Source organism: Tamandua tetradactyla, chromosome 9 (genome assembly GCF_023851605.1).
Source record: "Tamandua tetradactyla isolate mTamTet1 chromosome 9, mTamTet1.pri, whole genome shotgun sequence".
In the NCBI taxonomy this organism is placed as follows: Eukaryota; Metazoa; Chordata; class Mammalia; order Pilosa; family Myrmecophagidae; genus Tamandua; species Tamandua tetradactyla.
The window spans coordinates 65,771,506-65,787,658 of record NC_135335.1 but is presented as its reverse complement, the minus strand read 5'-3'; the positions used below and the strand labels follow the sequence as shown (position 1 = coordinate 65,787,658).

General features: G+C 45.7%; 1 protein-coding gene across 3 annotated transcripts in view; it reads left to right on the top strand.

The window, feature by feature from the left end:
• The first annotated feature begins 2,305 nt into the window (after positions 1-2,305).
• The window catches only part of RETREG1 (reticulophagy regulator 1), a 156,625-nt gene continuing 142,777 nt past the window's right edge, over positions 2,306-16,153 (top strand). The window contains exon 1 of one of the 3 annotated variants that reach the window (XM_077116880.1): positions 2,306-2,664. In XM_077116880.1, coding sequence (XP_076972995.1) covers positions 2,351-2,664 — 314 coding nt within the window. In that variant the 5' untranslated portion in view covers positions 2,306-2,350. Of the gene's footprint in view, positions 2,665-10,358; positions 10,375-16,153 lie in introns of those variants that run through there. The other 2 variants (XM_077116881.1, XM_077116882.1) reach the window with 2 other exon arrangements.

Below are 16,153 nucleotides of genomic sequence, written 5' to 3'. Positions count from 1 at the left end.
GAGAGAGAGAAAGAAAAGACTTCACAGTGCATAGTTGTGAGCAGGGAGATTTATCATTAAGCAGAGATAATAAGTATTGCAAACCACACATAGCAACTGGGGCTTAGCTTTTACGTGTCTTGGTTGTCAACAGCCTTTACTTCTTTAATGGATCTGAAGAACGATAATTAGAATGCACGGGTGAGAAGGAGGAGCATAGGAATAGCAAACATGTTTCTGGAATCACATCAACCCTGGTGTGGACAATGGGGACACCTGGCTCCTTGTTGCCTGCACCCATAACTCTCTGCACCGGCTGTGACACAAAGTGCCTAGTGACATATCCAAGAGCATCACAAGTCCGAGGCTGTATCCAGTGCTAAACAAAGGGCAAATTACACAATGAAGCATCGTTTATCTTGCAAAAGCTCTTGCGTCAGGGTCAAATGGGAGCACCAACCCCTGGCAAAAGCACCCAAGCTTCTTTCCATTGGCTTGATGAAAGGGATCCTTCCCAAAGGCGAGGCTGGAATGCCAGAGACCCCACACTCCCTCCTCACTAGTGCAGCATTCAGGGCCCTCAGCAGCTGCAAATATACATAATGAACTGTCCTTTCTTAGGCTGGCCCCTCCACCTGCAGCGCCATGCCTTCCTTATGCTGCTCTCCCAACAGAAATCATTGCCTCCACCCCCTCTTCATTTCCCTTAAAATTCAGGGCAGATGTTATTAATTCTCAAAAGTCTACAATGGATTCCTCCACTCCTTCCCTAATTTGGGCTGCACAAATTTAAGCAAGGACTCTCCTAGCACCTAGAGATGATTTTTTTTGCACATTTATCACTGCTGTATTTGGACTGTGAGTTTCCTGAGAGTGGAAGCCATCACTACAGAGCTTAGCAAAGCATTCCGTATGCAGGTGGCACACAATAAACCTCTGAATGAGTTCTGACAGTATGCTCCCTTGAGGTATAACATACAAGGAGCAAAGGGCACACACCTCAAACACATAGATCAACACATTTTTACACATGTATACACAACCCAGACCAGCACATACAACATTTTCCCAAAGAGCTCCCTGGAGACAAAGGGATTTGGTGGCTCTAGGAATGAGTCCCATGCATGCCAGGAAAGCAGGTTCCCAGAGTGGACTGGAGAGAATATAAGATATCATGATTCATCCTCGGGAAGAACTCTCAGGATTGGGGCGGGGTGTGTGGGGTGGGGTGGGGGTGGGGGAAGTGGGGCAGTAGTATTTCATTCTAGAGAAAAGCAAGAACTGGCATATTAGAGAATAGATCAATGCTGAAAGTTCAAATAGTGAAAACTGAGCATAATTAATAATTGGCCTTCCTTTTCCCCTGGGCTCATTCAGAAGCCCCAAATCCAAAGAGGCCGGGTACTGGTGAGGTCTCAGGAACCCTTTCACCACTGCCTCCTTATCCCAGCTCTGAAGCCTGCTTGTGACACCGAGACCCGACTGACACTCAAGTAACCGCAGTCGAGCCTCGCCAAGCCTGCGGGACGTGTAAAGCGGGACCCCTTGCTTCTCAGCCCCCAGTCCCTTGCACCTCGTACAAACCAACGGGCTTTTTTTGAACCAGCTCGCTATACCCACAAGGAAACAGGCGAGAGAGGAAACGCCTTCCCCCATCGCTGAGGGTTTGCGTTTCCTCCCTTGTAAAATGAGACGGTCAGACCCTCCCTTCACCAACCGCAAATGTTTTGTTTTGTTTTGGTTTGGTTTCCTGCTTTTTCAACCCAACACCTCTAACCACGTTATTCCCAGGGTGCCATAGACCCCTGCCTATGCCTATGCCTGTGCAGACTGTGTACCGCCAGGGCCCGGGGGTTCGGCGGGGGCTGAAATCCACCGCAGGGGGCCCGCGTAACGCCCTGCAAGGTGGCAGGGTGAGCGAGCGGTGGCCCCGACTGGGAAAAAAACAAAAAAAAAGGAGATGTCCAATTGATTTTGCCGGTAGCCCTGGCTCCATTTGAGAGAAGCAACCGCGCAGCGGCATCGCCACCAGTTCACTCCCCCCGCCCCACACCCCTCAACCCCGCAGCTGGGAGGAAAGGGGGGTCATTTCCTTGCGTCTCTGGCGAGGTGGCCGAGCGCCCCGGAACCCCGCCGGCCGCGGCCCCCAGCGCGCAGGGGATGCCAGCCAGCCCGCGGCCCCGCCCCTGCGCGAACTTGGCCGCACCCATCTCCCCCGGGCGGCGCCCCAGCCGCGGCCGGCGCTGACGTCACAAGGCACCCAGCGGCTCGCGGCCCGCGGTGCGCGCCCAGCGCCGGGACCCGCCGCCGCCCGCTCGGCGCCGACACCCAGGCGTGCCCCGCGCGTCCGCGTCCCCGCCCGGCCGCGAAGATGGCGAGCGTGGCGCCCCGGGAGCACGCCGAGGAAGGATGCCCGGCTCCCGCTGCCGAAGAGCAGGCGCAGCGGCCCCCGCCGCCCCCGGCTGCCTTCCAGGAGGAGCGGGAGGCGGCGGCCCCGCAGCAGGAGGAGGCGGCGGCGGGCGCGGGCCGGCAGGTGGAGGAGGCCGCGGGCCGGGTGGCCGCCGCCGCGACCTGGCTGCTCGGGGAGCCCGTGTTGTGGCTGGGCGGCCGCGCCGACGAGCTCCTGAGCTGGAAGAGGCCGCTGCGCAGCCTGCTCGCCTTCGTGGGTGCCAACCTGCTGTTTTGGTGAGAGCCTGGGCTGGGTGGGGGCTCCCGGGGTGTGGAGATGGGGGGCATTTGGGGCGCCCAGGGGTGGCAGAGGGCAGACCGGCCGGCCGGCGTGGGGTGTGCACGCTGCAGAGAGAGCGGTGTCAGCCCTGGCCCACCTTCTCGGCCACCTGTCTCGAGCAGAAAGACCCACACCTCAACTTTCCTCTCAACGCGTTTCCCCGTCTCCGGTCGCACCCCTGTCCACCCGCGCGTGCGTCCAGCCTCGGCGGCCAGGTGGTCCGCTGACTCCTGCGCACCTGTAGCCCCATAGGTGTGGCCACCGTGCTCGGAAACTTCAGTCTTTGCTTTCTAAAACTCTCAAGTCTTGACCTGGTCGGCTCAAGCATGCCAGAGCTAGTGGGCTTGAACTTGGCATTTGTCCCTGCACTCCAGCAGACATAGCTGGACCAACTTAGGTACACGTTCAAGACTCTGCCACCTTCATAAACCACCTGGGATGGGCGCTAAATGGTTTGTTTTCCCTTTCCCTGGAGGGTTTACTGTCTTAACTCCCTGGCAGGAAAACCAGGAGGCAAACAAACAGGTGGATTATGTACCTCACCCCATCCGCCCCGCCCCCCTCGGACTGCGCAGTGTAGAAAATAGCATGAAGGGCAGAGAGAAAACATAGGAATTATTCTCATAAAAGCCCGTGATCAACAGGTTTGGCTCTCCAAAAAGTGCCCTTCACCCAGACGGGCATGGGAAGCATCTGGCTCCTTCGCTGAAGGGCATATGCGCTGTCATCTGTTCTCAGTCTGAACTGAGGGCAGAGAAAAAGCCTTCTTTGTTTGCTCAAGGGTCCTGTAACGAACCTGACCCAGGCAGTGCAGAAGAGGCTGAACCCCGGTATACCTTGTCAGAGGATGTGGATTTCACCTTCCAGTTGGAAAATAAATCAACGCCTGGAACAGAACACACCTGCCATTTTTATTAGGTCAACTTGAAAAACAGGAAGATTTTTCTGGAGAGTCTGTGCTAGTCCTGGTTTTCTCTTTAAAATGAGCTGCATCTTGTCAGGGTCCCTGAATGTAAATGAACTTTTCTTTGTGTTTAGCCATCTGTGTTTTTAGAGTTTACACCCGATTTCTTCATATACCCAGTTATGAAGTTACATGAGTACTCAAAGGAGAGCAATACATGATATTAGGCTGGATTGGGCATTATTCTTAGGGATAGAAAGAACCTTATCATATTATCACAATCATTTTACTAATAAGGGCCGTGGTTTTAAATTTATTTTTCTTGATTTTAAATTTTATTTTTTAAAATAGCTAATACAGACTCAGTTCAAAAGTTTAAAGATACAAAAGGATACATATTTTGAAAATCTCTTTCTCACGCCTGTTCTTGGCTACGCAGTGTTCCAGTGTTACCCAGTCTCTTCTGTATCTTTCCAGGTAGTATTAACTATCCACGTAATATTAACGCATAGTTCAGCAATTACACAGTATTTGCCATAAATTCTGGAATACTACATGGGCTGCCCTCTTCATGGTTTTCTTGGCAATTGCTTCTTTGTTCTTTTTTCAACAGCATAGAATTTAGTTGTAAGGATGTCTCAAATTGTTAAACTGTCCCCAATGATGGGTTGTTTTCAAACTTTTGATATTTCAGTGTTATGGCTAATAACCTTATACACACTTCATTTTTGCATATATGAAAGTATTTCTGTAGAATAAAATCTTAGAAGTGAAATTAGAGGGTATATGTACTTATAATTTTGAAGGATATTAATTTATACTCCCACCTCCAATGGTTGTGACTGCTTATTTTCCTACATCTTTGCTGACAGCATTTGTCAGACTTTGATCTTGCAAATCTGATAGGTGAAACAGGGCATCCCAATGTGGTTTAAATGTGCATTTCTCTGTGAGTTTGAGCATCTTTTCTTATATTCAAAAGCCATTTTAATTATCTTTTCTCCACATTGTTTGTAAATATGTTTTTTAATTGAGCCATTGGTCTTTTTCTTACCAATTGTAAGATTGATTTGTAGGAGCTTTTTCATATTAAAGATTTAGCCTAATTTCTGTGATATGAGCTGCAAGTGTTCTTTCTATGGCCTATTAGTAATATCTACTGAAAATAGTGTTTTTTCATAAGACAATTGAAAGGCATATGTGTTATTTTTCAGGAGTGATGTTTGCCATGTACTGTATTTATAACTCCTATGGAGAATAATTCTGATGGAGAGGCAAACAATGGCCAAGTATTCAGCCTCCTTCTAGCTTTCTGCTTATCTGTTATTTCTTCTCCTGCAGTATCTACATTCCACGCATTTATTTTCCTTAACAGAATGATAACATCCTGCTCTTTGAATTCTGAAATACTTGTTACTGCTTTTGTACTTTGTGCTATAATCCATTGGAATTTCTGACCCATTTATTAACTTTGATTCAATTTTTGGAGTGTTTTTCATTCTCTTTTTGTTGCTTCCAGGGTTAGAACACTTTTCAAGGACGTTCAGTTTTCTTTAAATAGTATGTTTCTTAATCTTTGATCTTATATTATGTGACCCTCTAACATTATGTGTCCCAGGAATTCTGAAGCACTATATTTTCCATGAGAAAACAAAAGATTAATATTTTAAATATGCGGGACCCAAATCTTGTCTTCAGCACTAGTGATGCTGTTTTGACTTTATTTGGTATTATTCCATTTTTATGGAAATTAGCTTTGTAACATATTTTTTTTTGGATGATTCAATACTTGGTAGCAACAGTAACTTTCGGGATTTTGAGTCTGACTTCAAAAGCTCTAACATTTATAACTGGTCCATTATCTGCACGGCATTAGTGCTGGGCACTAGAAGGACAAAAACATTGAATAAATGTGGAAATAAAGCTACCAAAAAAAAAAAAAGATTTTTATTTCTGTTGTTGAGTGGCTGTCCCTGGGAGAAGTGAAAAGGTTATGATTAGAGGAGGGTACATGGGGTGGGTTCTGGAGTAGAGGCAGTATTCTATTTCTTGACCTGAGTGTTGGTTACATGGGGTTCAAATTATAATACAGCATAATATATGATATGATATATAATGAATATAATATAATATGTATTTATGCACTATTATCTATGATATATTTTGTGGAAAATGCTGCAAAAATAATATTCAGAACTCAGACGAATATGATAAAATATGGACCACATTTAGTGCCTGTCTCAAAAAGCAGGTTTTCCATAAAGATTTATGCTTTAATTAAGGTTTAATTAATGAGAAATACAATGAATACAATGAAACAGCAAATGCCTGTTCTTGTTTTTAACGAATCAGCTTTTTGAGATACCTTAATGTAAATAAAATGTACCCTTTTTAAGTGTACAGACAAATGCACATATATCTGTAAACATGGCCACAATCAAGATCTAGAACAATTTCTGTCACCCAAAAGCTTCCTTTGGGCCCCTCTCCAGCCAACCCTGACTTCCGGCCCTGGGCAACCACTCTCTGTTTTCTGTGGCTGTCCAATGAATTTGTCTTTTTTTTACAGTTTCATATAAATGATTCATAGTAGGCAGATTTTTATGCCTGGCTTTTTTCACACAGCATAAAGCTTGGAAATTCACCCATGTTGTGTGTATCAGTGATTTGTTCCATATGATTGCTGAATAGTATTTCACTTCCTTAGATGTACCACAGTTTGCCCATTTATTAGTTGATATTCATTAGGGTGGTTTTCTGGGTTGGCTCATATGAAAGAGAGCTGTTATAGATATTCAGGTACAAGTCTTTGTGTGGATGTCTGGTTTTGATGAGGGGAGTGGCCTCCTTGGATCGATGCTTTGCACAGCCATGGGATGGTTGCCTTGGATAAGAAAAGGATGGAGCAAAATGCCCATCTTCTAAGTATCCTCGCTATCATAATACTTAACTTGAATGGCTTACAAAGCAGCCCCCATCCTGCAAACTAGAAAGCTACTCTTATGTGGTTTATTTTGAACCCTGCTGTGGAAGACATACATAAGTTTATGCATAGACCTCTTTCCTCAGAGCAACTGACACTGCATATAAATGACACTCGACCTGCATAAATAGAAAGACTGCAAGATAGTGATTAGCCTGAGGTGACTAGCTAGGTGGCACACATAGCAGTAGGCCTTGAGCATTCTGGATTTTGCGGTATCTCCCAGGCTGGGGGCATCTGTGCACTCTGAATGCTAGCAGGATCCATCAGGTCCTTGGAGTGCTGTCTTTTTAGAGCTGGTTTAGGAGGTCTGACCTCCCACTGGTGCCGGGCATCCGTGATAGTCTGGTTAAGTAGTGTCCTGCCCAAGTGTGGTCCTGGACCAGTGTTGTCACATCACCTGGTGGCTTGTTCTAGATGCAGATGTGTGAGCCCCAGCCACACCTATTGAATCAGCTCTGGTGGTGGAGCCAAGACATCTGGGTTGTCCTCAGCTCTCTGGGTGATTCTGATGCTCACTCAAGATCTGGAGCCGCTGGGTCTGAGCATCTTCAGGGATTGTAAGTGCTCTTCCCCAGAAGGCAACCATTTCCATTGCTGGATGACTCTAGCTCTAGAGTTAAGCCCACCTCTTGGTTATTTGTGCAGTTGCCCAGAATCATTGCCCCTTCCCCTAAGATAGTCCATTGACTCTTCAGGGCTTGTTCTATTCTCGGTTCCTGCTGCATCTTCTTTTCCCAGGGTGTGAAATCCTGGATTCTGTCCCTCATCACTTTCGTGTTAGGTTTCCAGACTCTTCTGGACGTGCTTCAGTTTCTCTAATTCCTTCTCAGATGCAGCATTCCTGAGACAGTCTGAGCTGTATGTGCTATCTACTCAACCCCGGACAGCGCCCTTCTATTCACAGTAGCCTGGGCTAAAACTTCATTTTTCCAAATGATAGTAACTCCCTTTGACAGGTGCCACCACTGATGATTGTTAGACTTTGGACTTAGTCAAGTTATAAGTACTAAAACTAGTTTAAAATCTGTTCACATTTAGTATCTCATTTAAATTTTACAGCAGCCTGGTGAGGTAGATATTGTCCGCATTTTACACAAGGGGAAACTGAGGCCCCCAAGAAGTTAATTGAATTACCAAAAATGGTGTAGATCAGTGCTGTTCCATAGGTTGTTGGCAGTTCTCCATCTGCATGTCCTGTACAGGAGTCCCTAGCCCCTTGAGGCTACTGAGCCTTTGAAATGTGGCTAGCGTGTCTCTGGAATTCTGTTTAAAGATTTAAATTTAATTGACCACATGTGGCTAGGACTGCTGTGTTGGGCAGCACAGATAGAGACACTACATTGCGGGGCTGAGTCATGAAGGCAGATCCTCTCTTTCCACAAGCTCAGTGTTTTTCCTACTCTGTCCCTCTAAAGAACACGAGGAGACAGATTCCGTGACCCAGTTAGGGCTGACTGTTTTTCAGTATTAACAGAATTATGCTTCTTGATTCCTACAGGGGATGAAAATAATTATGTTGGGACCGAGTTGCCTCTGGTTGATAGGGACATATTTAGTCTCTTTAGTCCGGTCCTATTTTCCCGCCGTGTCCCTGTTCCATTCGGCCAGGCAGCTGGGTGTCCCCTCCATGCCCAGAGGATCCCGCCTTGAGAGCTCAGCACCCCGGCTTAGGAGCGAACTGATTGGAATAACGCATCCAGGTCGTACATTGCCTGCCACCATCTCTGGTGCTTTGCAGCTTGGGGCTAAGTGGAGACCATGGGGGTTTGGAGTAGGTGGTGGGAGCTTTGTGGCTGTATTGTGTAAGCCTAGAAGAGAGGGTGTAGGACACGCTGAGGGTCACAGGCACCCAGTGTTGTCAGACGAGAGGACCCCCCCACCCCGCTCATGCTGAAGAGGAGTTGGTAGTGTGTGTTACTAGCCATGGGTGCCTGGCACCCACACAGGGTCTGATGCATCAGCGGCTGTTCAAAACCATTTGGAGGACCGAGCTGGATTTGGTGGAATTCGAAAATGGGGTTGCCGAATAGAGCAGGGCCTAGTGTAGGAAGGGCCTGGCGAAATCGGACTCAGTTCAGTTGAAAATCACTCTGGACACTTTTTTTTTCACATCCAGCTGTCAGTGAACGTTTCCTGAGCCGCGGCCTCGTGTGCTTTTTCTTTGACACAGTGGCTCCTTTATTACTTGCAGGGAAGGCTGTGCTCTCAGACCTTAGTGCCAGGAAATGCTGGTGGAGGCCCCAAGAAACGGGGCTGTTTTTACCAGATGAATGTTCACTCTTGAAACTCATCAGGTTTTCCTCTATGCCGTAACCACAACAAAAGTCAAACCCGACTTTTAACTCCTCTTGAGTGATTTTGCACGAGTTTATGATTAGGCTACTTGGCTGGTAATTTAGCTTAATCTCAGCTTCATTATGCTATTCTTTTTTCTTTTCACCCTGTTGTTTAAAAATGTTTTTGAGCTGCCTGATTGATCCAAATGAGTACAAATAAATGAGGTGTGTCATTATTGCTAGCTGCTGGGAATACAGTGATGTCTAAGCACCATTTGGTCCCTGGTGAGAGAAACAGGTTAATTAGTAAGGAAGTAATTATGATATAGGGTTATGCTGTTAGAGCTATATTGACACACAGAGCCCAAGAAGAACCAATAGGATTTCTTAGGCAGGAAGGCAGGATGATCAGTATGTAAAAAGTGGGAGAGGACAAACAGAGATTGAGCAATGATTGTGTCCTAGTTGTAATTTAATCTTAACAAATGACGACAGCCTGGAGGCTTGAACGGGGTACCCAGTGACACTCAATAAATATTTTTTGAAGCAAACAAACAGTATAAATAAAAAGAAGTGGGGGAGGGAGGGTGCAAGGGTAGTTCAGTGGTAGAATTCTCACCTGCCATGTGGGAGACGCGGGTTCAATTCCTAGCCCATGCTCTTCCCCCTAAAAACAAACAAAATTCAACAAATGGTGCTACAATAATGGGATATTAACATGGAAAAAGAATGAAATGTGACCCCACCCATATTGCAGTCAAAAAAAAAAAAAAAAATGGGGAGGGAGGGGGAAAGGAAGGTTTTTTTATTTGCTAGAGAATATCCAGAGGAGAAGTTGGGACCATTTTATAAAGCAGCTACTACTGAACTGTGCTAAGGAAATTGTATTATATCAAATAAGCTGTCTCTGTCTATTTCCCTGAAATAAATACCATCATATCATTCCCTTTCTTTCAAGACCCACATTCAAAAATTCCACAAATATTTACTGAGAATCCGCTACTATATTCTGACACTGTTCTAGGTACTAGGGCTATAACAATGGACAAAAAAATAAGATCCCTCTTCTCATGGAGCTTATGTTCTAGTGGTGGAAGAGACAATAAACAGATATATAAAATGCTAGGAGGCAGTGAAGGCTGTAAAGACTTTCAAAGCGGGGACAAAGGACCAGAAAGTCCCAGGCAGGTGCTGTTTTGCTGGAGTGGTCAGTGCAGGCTCTTAGAGGAAGTGACCTGCAGCAGAGAGCTGCAGAGGGAGTGAGGAATGATCCAAGTACATACCTCTGGGTGTGGAATGTCCAGGCAGAGGGCATAGCCCGTGCAAAGGCCGTGGGTGGGAGCATGCTTGGGAGGTTTGTGGAGGCCAGAGTGGCTGGAGCTGGGTGAGCAAGGGAGATGCCTTTAGTTTAGCTTAGAACTGGGCCACAGCCCTGTTTTCAGTTTTCCATCGACCACTCTGGAGAAGTTAGGGCAGTGGGAGCCTGTGGCCAAGAGACCAGGTAAGGAGACCTTTGTAGGAGGACGTGGTGGTGCGGAAAGGCTGAACTAGGAACTGGCAGTGGAGATTGGGAAGAAGAGATGGATTTGGGAGAGATTCTGGAGGTAAAATCGGAAAGACAGATCATGGGTGGGGGAGGAGAGAGAGGCAGGGAAAAGACTTCGGTTACAAGTGTAAATGATCAGTGGCTGCAGTTGCCATTAGCCAACATTCAAAAACGTGAGACTCACGGGCGCCCCCCCCCCCCCCCCCACACCATTTGGGAAGTTGAATTTGACATCCCTGTGGCCATCAGGTGAAGTTCTCCAAATAAGTCATCTCAGGGTTAGAAGCCAGTTCTGACACCCAGGGTACAGGTTGGGGTAAAGTATAGATTTGGGGGTACTGGCATTGAGTTACTTGCAGCCTTGAAGTGTGTGAAATTTCTTGGGGCGGGGAGCATTTGTTGGGTAATATGAGCGTGAACGTGGGGGAGGATGTTGAAGAAAACTGACACTGCTACAGGGGTGAGGGAAGAGGAGTTGGGCTGAGCAGTCTGGGAAAGAGACCTCAGAGCAAGGGGGAGTCCCAGGAGAATTGGTTCAAGAAACCAACCAAGAGAAGAACTGAAGTTGTCTTGCCTTTGACCTGCGAGCATTCTTTCCTAATAAAAATGCCCTATTTTGAATGTCAAAAACCGACTCTCCCCTCTGTTTCTGTAAGAGCCCTAACCCCCATCTCCACCCATTTCTGTCCACTCTTCAGATGCCTCCAGTTGACTGGGGCTCTGCCCTCTGAAGCATGGCAGAGAAAAACCTACTGGAGTTTGTAGGGAAAGAGGCAGTGGAGGGCAAGGGGGAATATGCGGAGGGAGAGGTGACTTAGTTCATGGCTGCTGTGACAAATACCGCACGGGAGGTTGACTTAAACAGTGGGAATTTAAGCCTCACTTCCTCCCGAGAACGTAGAAATCCTTGGCTTTCCCAGCAAGGAAGAGAGGCATGGCCTCTCCCTTCTTTTCTGGGTTCCCCCTGACCTCTGGCTCCCAACTCCCCTCCCTGTGGTTTTCTCTATAAGGACTCCAGGAAGAGGCTTAAGACCCCTGACTCAGTTGGCCACACCTGAACTAAAAATAACGTCTTCAAAAAGTCTTGATTACAATGATTCACACCCACAGCAATGGGATTAAGATGACAGATATGTCTTTTTTTTTTTTTTTTCATTTCGTGGATTTATCCCCAGAAGGGAATAGGTGACATTCTGAAGCTCTGGAGATAGGAGGTGCTGGGTTTAGGACACCTTTTCCTGTGATAGCTGAGCAAGCACCTGAGTCCAAGCGGTGGTGGAGGGGAGGGCATGGATAGACGTGCCAGCCCAGTGGCTGCTAATTTCTCTCTGAACAAGGCTGAGATTTAGGAGACTGGGGGAATTTAAGTCCCCCGAGGAGGCTACTTCTAGCTTTAGTGGGGGAATCCTATCAGGGAATCACGAATGTTAGATTCATGGCGCTCTTGGCTTGATTTGTATTTGGTCATTTCTTTGGTGAATACATTTTGTATCGATTCTTATATTTTCACCTCTGTTCTCATCAATTTTTTTAAAGGTGTGTTTTTAAATGGTATCGTACCGTATTTAATATTGTGATCACCCATATACTATATGAGTTTGGAATAAAATATTTTATGAGAAATTTCCCATTTGCCAAATTGACGAGCAGAGTCTGGCTCAGTTATAAGGGGGAGCTTCAAGCTAAAGAAACAGGTAAAATGTGTCCACGATGTCCACATATCAGTACAGACAATACTTTTTTTTTTTCAGATGATACTTTTAAAAGCATAAAACTCTTTTTAAGTATTTTCAAAGACTGTTCAGGAAGATTCATGGCAGGGCCCTGCTCTCTGCTCATTTCCGCTTGTCTGGAAAGGAAACGATTTGTTTTGAGGATGAAGGCAACAAGACCTGAGCAAGAATATGTTGGGCAAGATGTGACCCCCTCCATACCCCCGATGCTCATCAGAGAACTGAGGGAAAGGGTCGGGTCCCTAGGGGAGCCAGCCTTTCCCTCTCATCTCCACCTAGACACCAGACACTAGCACAACCTTTCATTCAGAAGATAAATAAACACAAATGATGTAGAAGGCTCACCTAAAGTTGTGACCAGGCAGGTCCCCTGTGTTTCTAGATAAACCAGTTTTGGCTACTGTACAATGCACCGCCTTTCTCTTGACTTTCTGTGGCCTTGGATGATTTTACTACATGAGACCTGCAGCGATATAATTGACAATAACATTGAGATGTGTTGGGTTCCTGCCGTGCCAGGCACTTACATCCTTATTTAATTCTCATACCACCCAGCAAGGTATCATGAACCCATTTTGGAGAGAAGGATGTTGAGGTGCCAGGTACTTGTTACTTGCCCCGTGATGAGTAGGTGGCAGTGCTCGGATTCCAGCCAGGCTTCTCTATCTATCTTTTCCCCAATAAACTAGGCTGCAGGAAACAATTAGAGCCCGTGCCTCATTTCCCATAGCGTATACCCTCTACCTTCCAGAGAGCAAAGTTACTTTGCTGCTCAAATTAAAACACCTGTTCTCTCTCTCACATCAGATTTACAGAAAGAAATTAATTTATTATTCAAAGTAAAATTCTGGCATCTGCCAAGACGTTCTCTCTCAGAGCTCTCTACTCCAACATGTTTGTTTTCCATTTTGGGCATTAATTACCAAACTTGGGTGTGGATTTCTCTGAGTTATCGACCAGTGAGACTTCATCATATTCCGGTTCCCTTTTGTGTTTGTCCTTTGGGTCCAGGGACAGCTCTTTCTCCACAGATAGCATGTCCTGTAGTGTCTTGCATATTCTTGGATGATTGTACCACTTTGGGGTTTGGAGTGGCATGTGAAATTAGTGCAGTCTGGGATGTGATCTGGGTACATTTAATATTTGGAAAAATGACTCCTTGTCTGTAAGGGTGGAGCTGAGCTGGTGGGCTGGCTTGGAGGATGGTGGTTTTGTTGGAGCTTGAGAGCGTGTCAGGAAAGCCCAAATGAACCGAGTCCTCTTGCCCACCCCCCAGAGCCACTGAACCCCCCTCCCAGACCTCTTCCTCTACCCTCAGAGACCCCACCTCCAGGTGTCTGGGACACCTTCCCAGCTGGGTCTTCCCAGGACCCCCTGTCCACATGTCACCTGTTATTTTCCATTTCAGATCTGCTTGATGCAATGAACAATTATTTTGTTTATTTTTCTGCTTATTTGTTTTTCTCATTTTTAGAAATCAAGACTGTTAAATACCACTTGGGTCAAAGAAAAACAAATTTATAATTGCAGAATATTTAGTAAATGATGTGGAGAATACTAAATTTGAAAATCAGTCCCTTTCTCTTTCTCCTCTTTTTCTCTCAAGTCAACTAATTTTTCCAGGCTTTTCATTAAAAAGTGACAGGTTTCTTGCCCTGCCTCCTCCTACTTCCCAGTCCTGTTTCTTAAAGCAACTGTTGTGCATTTTATGCTTTTAGCTCTAGTCAGATTTTCTAAATAATATGCTTAAACTGCGATTTCTTGATTTAGCAACTTAAACGGTTATTTTATCTTCCTTTCTTCCCTTCACCTGCACACCCTTCCCCTCCCCCACCCACTCTAATGATGCCACAATTTTCCAATAACTCCTTATGCCTGTAGAAATATTGTTCGTATGTGAGCAAAACAGAATTCCCAGTTTACATTTCCTTTCTTGTGCAACCATTTTTTGCTATTAATATTAGCTTTTTTGGGGGCCCTATTTGATTGTTTTAACTCTCTAACTTGTCTAAGAGACCCCTTTTAATAAAGCTCAAACGTATTAGGCCGACACTTTCCATTTCTCTGTTTTTCTTTTGTCCTCTTGCGGTCTCTTCTCGCTCAGGTCTCCACTCTTCCTGGACATCCTGCGTCTTCATCCCCTTCCTCTTCTCCTAGCTTGGAGCCTCTGCTGCTGGCCCCCATGACGTCTTTTTCCTTGCTGTACCCCTCTCTGTGGGGAGAGTGTGTTTTCTAGCCTTGAGAAAGCACACATGTTTTGAAATGCATGTTTTGAGAGCATATGTGTCAGAAAACGTCCTTATCCTGCCCTTGTTGTTGATTGATCGCTTCGCTCGGTTTAGAGCTCTGGGGTGGAAATAACTTTCTCTCAAGGTGTTCAAGCACTGCCTCTTACTTGCTTCCATGTTGCTTTTGAGCAGCCTGGTGCCCTTCCAGTATCTGGTCTCTTCTAGATCATTTGTTTTTCTCCCTCAGGAAAAGGTTTTTGTATCTTCACTTTATCCTTGATATTTTGATATTTTGTAATGCTCTGCCTCCCCAGACGTTGGTCATTCATTCTCCCAGGATTTACGAACCTTCTAATCTGGAAATTCAGATCCTTCAGTTCTAGAAAATTTTCTTGAAGCACTTCTTTGATACTTTTCTTCCTCTCTGTTTTCTTTTCCTACTGGAAATCTTATTAGTCAAGCACTATACTTCTTGGATTGCTTCTAGTTTTCTTACTTTTTTGTCCCTATTTTCATTCTTTTGTTTTCCGTTTTCCTTTCAGAGAGATTTCTTTAGCTTTAGCTTTCGGCCATTCTCCTGACTTAAAATTTATGGTCTCATTTTCAATTCCGAGAAACTTTTCTTAGTTTTGATTTTAGAATCTGTCTTGTGTTGGTTCTTGGCTTTTGGGATCTTGGATTTTTCTTCTTGAGAATATTCATGATAGTTTGTTTTAATTTTTTTCTAACATTCTGAGTCTAGTTTTGGACTCACAGTAGTTTTGGATTCTATTAGGTGTTGGAGACTTTCTTGACCTTTTGTTGGGGTTTTCTATAGGGTCATCAGATCGAGTCCCCCTTTAGGAGCCCCCCCAAATAGGAATGCCCTTAGGTATTTCAGCTTGCCCCGTTTCAAGAAAGAAAATGCTGGCATCTCTTATGGGGACAGGGCAAGGGGAGGGTGGAACCTCTTATGCAGGACGTTGACCTCCGTCAGCCCTTCTGCTTTCTGTGTGATCCTCAGCCCTGCTCCCCCTGCGCTGGCATCCCCAAGGCTGAAGCCTCTCAGCTTTCCTTTCTTCAGAGAATAACCCCCATTTGCCTTCAGAAGTGGACATGGGGTACTCTCTCCTGGCCATTTGAGGTGGGTAATGAGATCTCAGGTTCTCCAACTTTCAAACCTCTGCCTTCTTCTGGTCTCTTCAGTTCCTGAGCTTTTTAGAGTTCTGCAGCATAAGCAGACACGTCTTCTAAAGATGTTCCCTTGTCATGCCTTTGGCTTTGCGTAATCCTCACACTGCTTACTCAGTTATCATTTTCGACTTCCAGAAATTTGTTCACAAATTGCAGTTTGCCAGCTTGCTTGTTCCACATTCTTTCCATGTCATGTAGTGTAGATGCACTTCTCTGTAGTTTGTCCAACTATTGATTTGTGTGTCTTTAGGTAAGCAAGGAATCAGACAGGCTACTGTGTTATTATTTCTTGTGTGTTTAGATCTTCAGGACAACTTTAAATCATTTTGCCTTTCATACTTTCAGGACCCAACATTGGCTTACTGTATAAAAGCTGCTTAGGAACTTTGCAGTCTGTTCTCTAGGTGAACAGAAATGAAAACCGGGGGGCTTTTGAATTGCATGTCTCCAAGGGGTGTTCATATAGAAAAGGTGTGAGTGGCACCCCCTGGAGTTGTACAGCGAGGCACAACTAGATGGTGTCTGTTTTGCTGAATTGTGCTGGGGGTGGGGGATAGGGAGGTGGGGGTGGGGGGTTGTTGTCAGGCCAGGCATGGATTT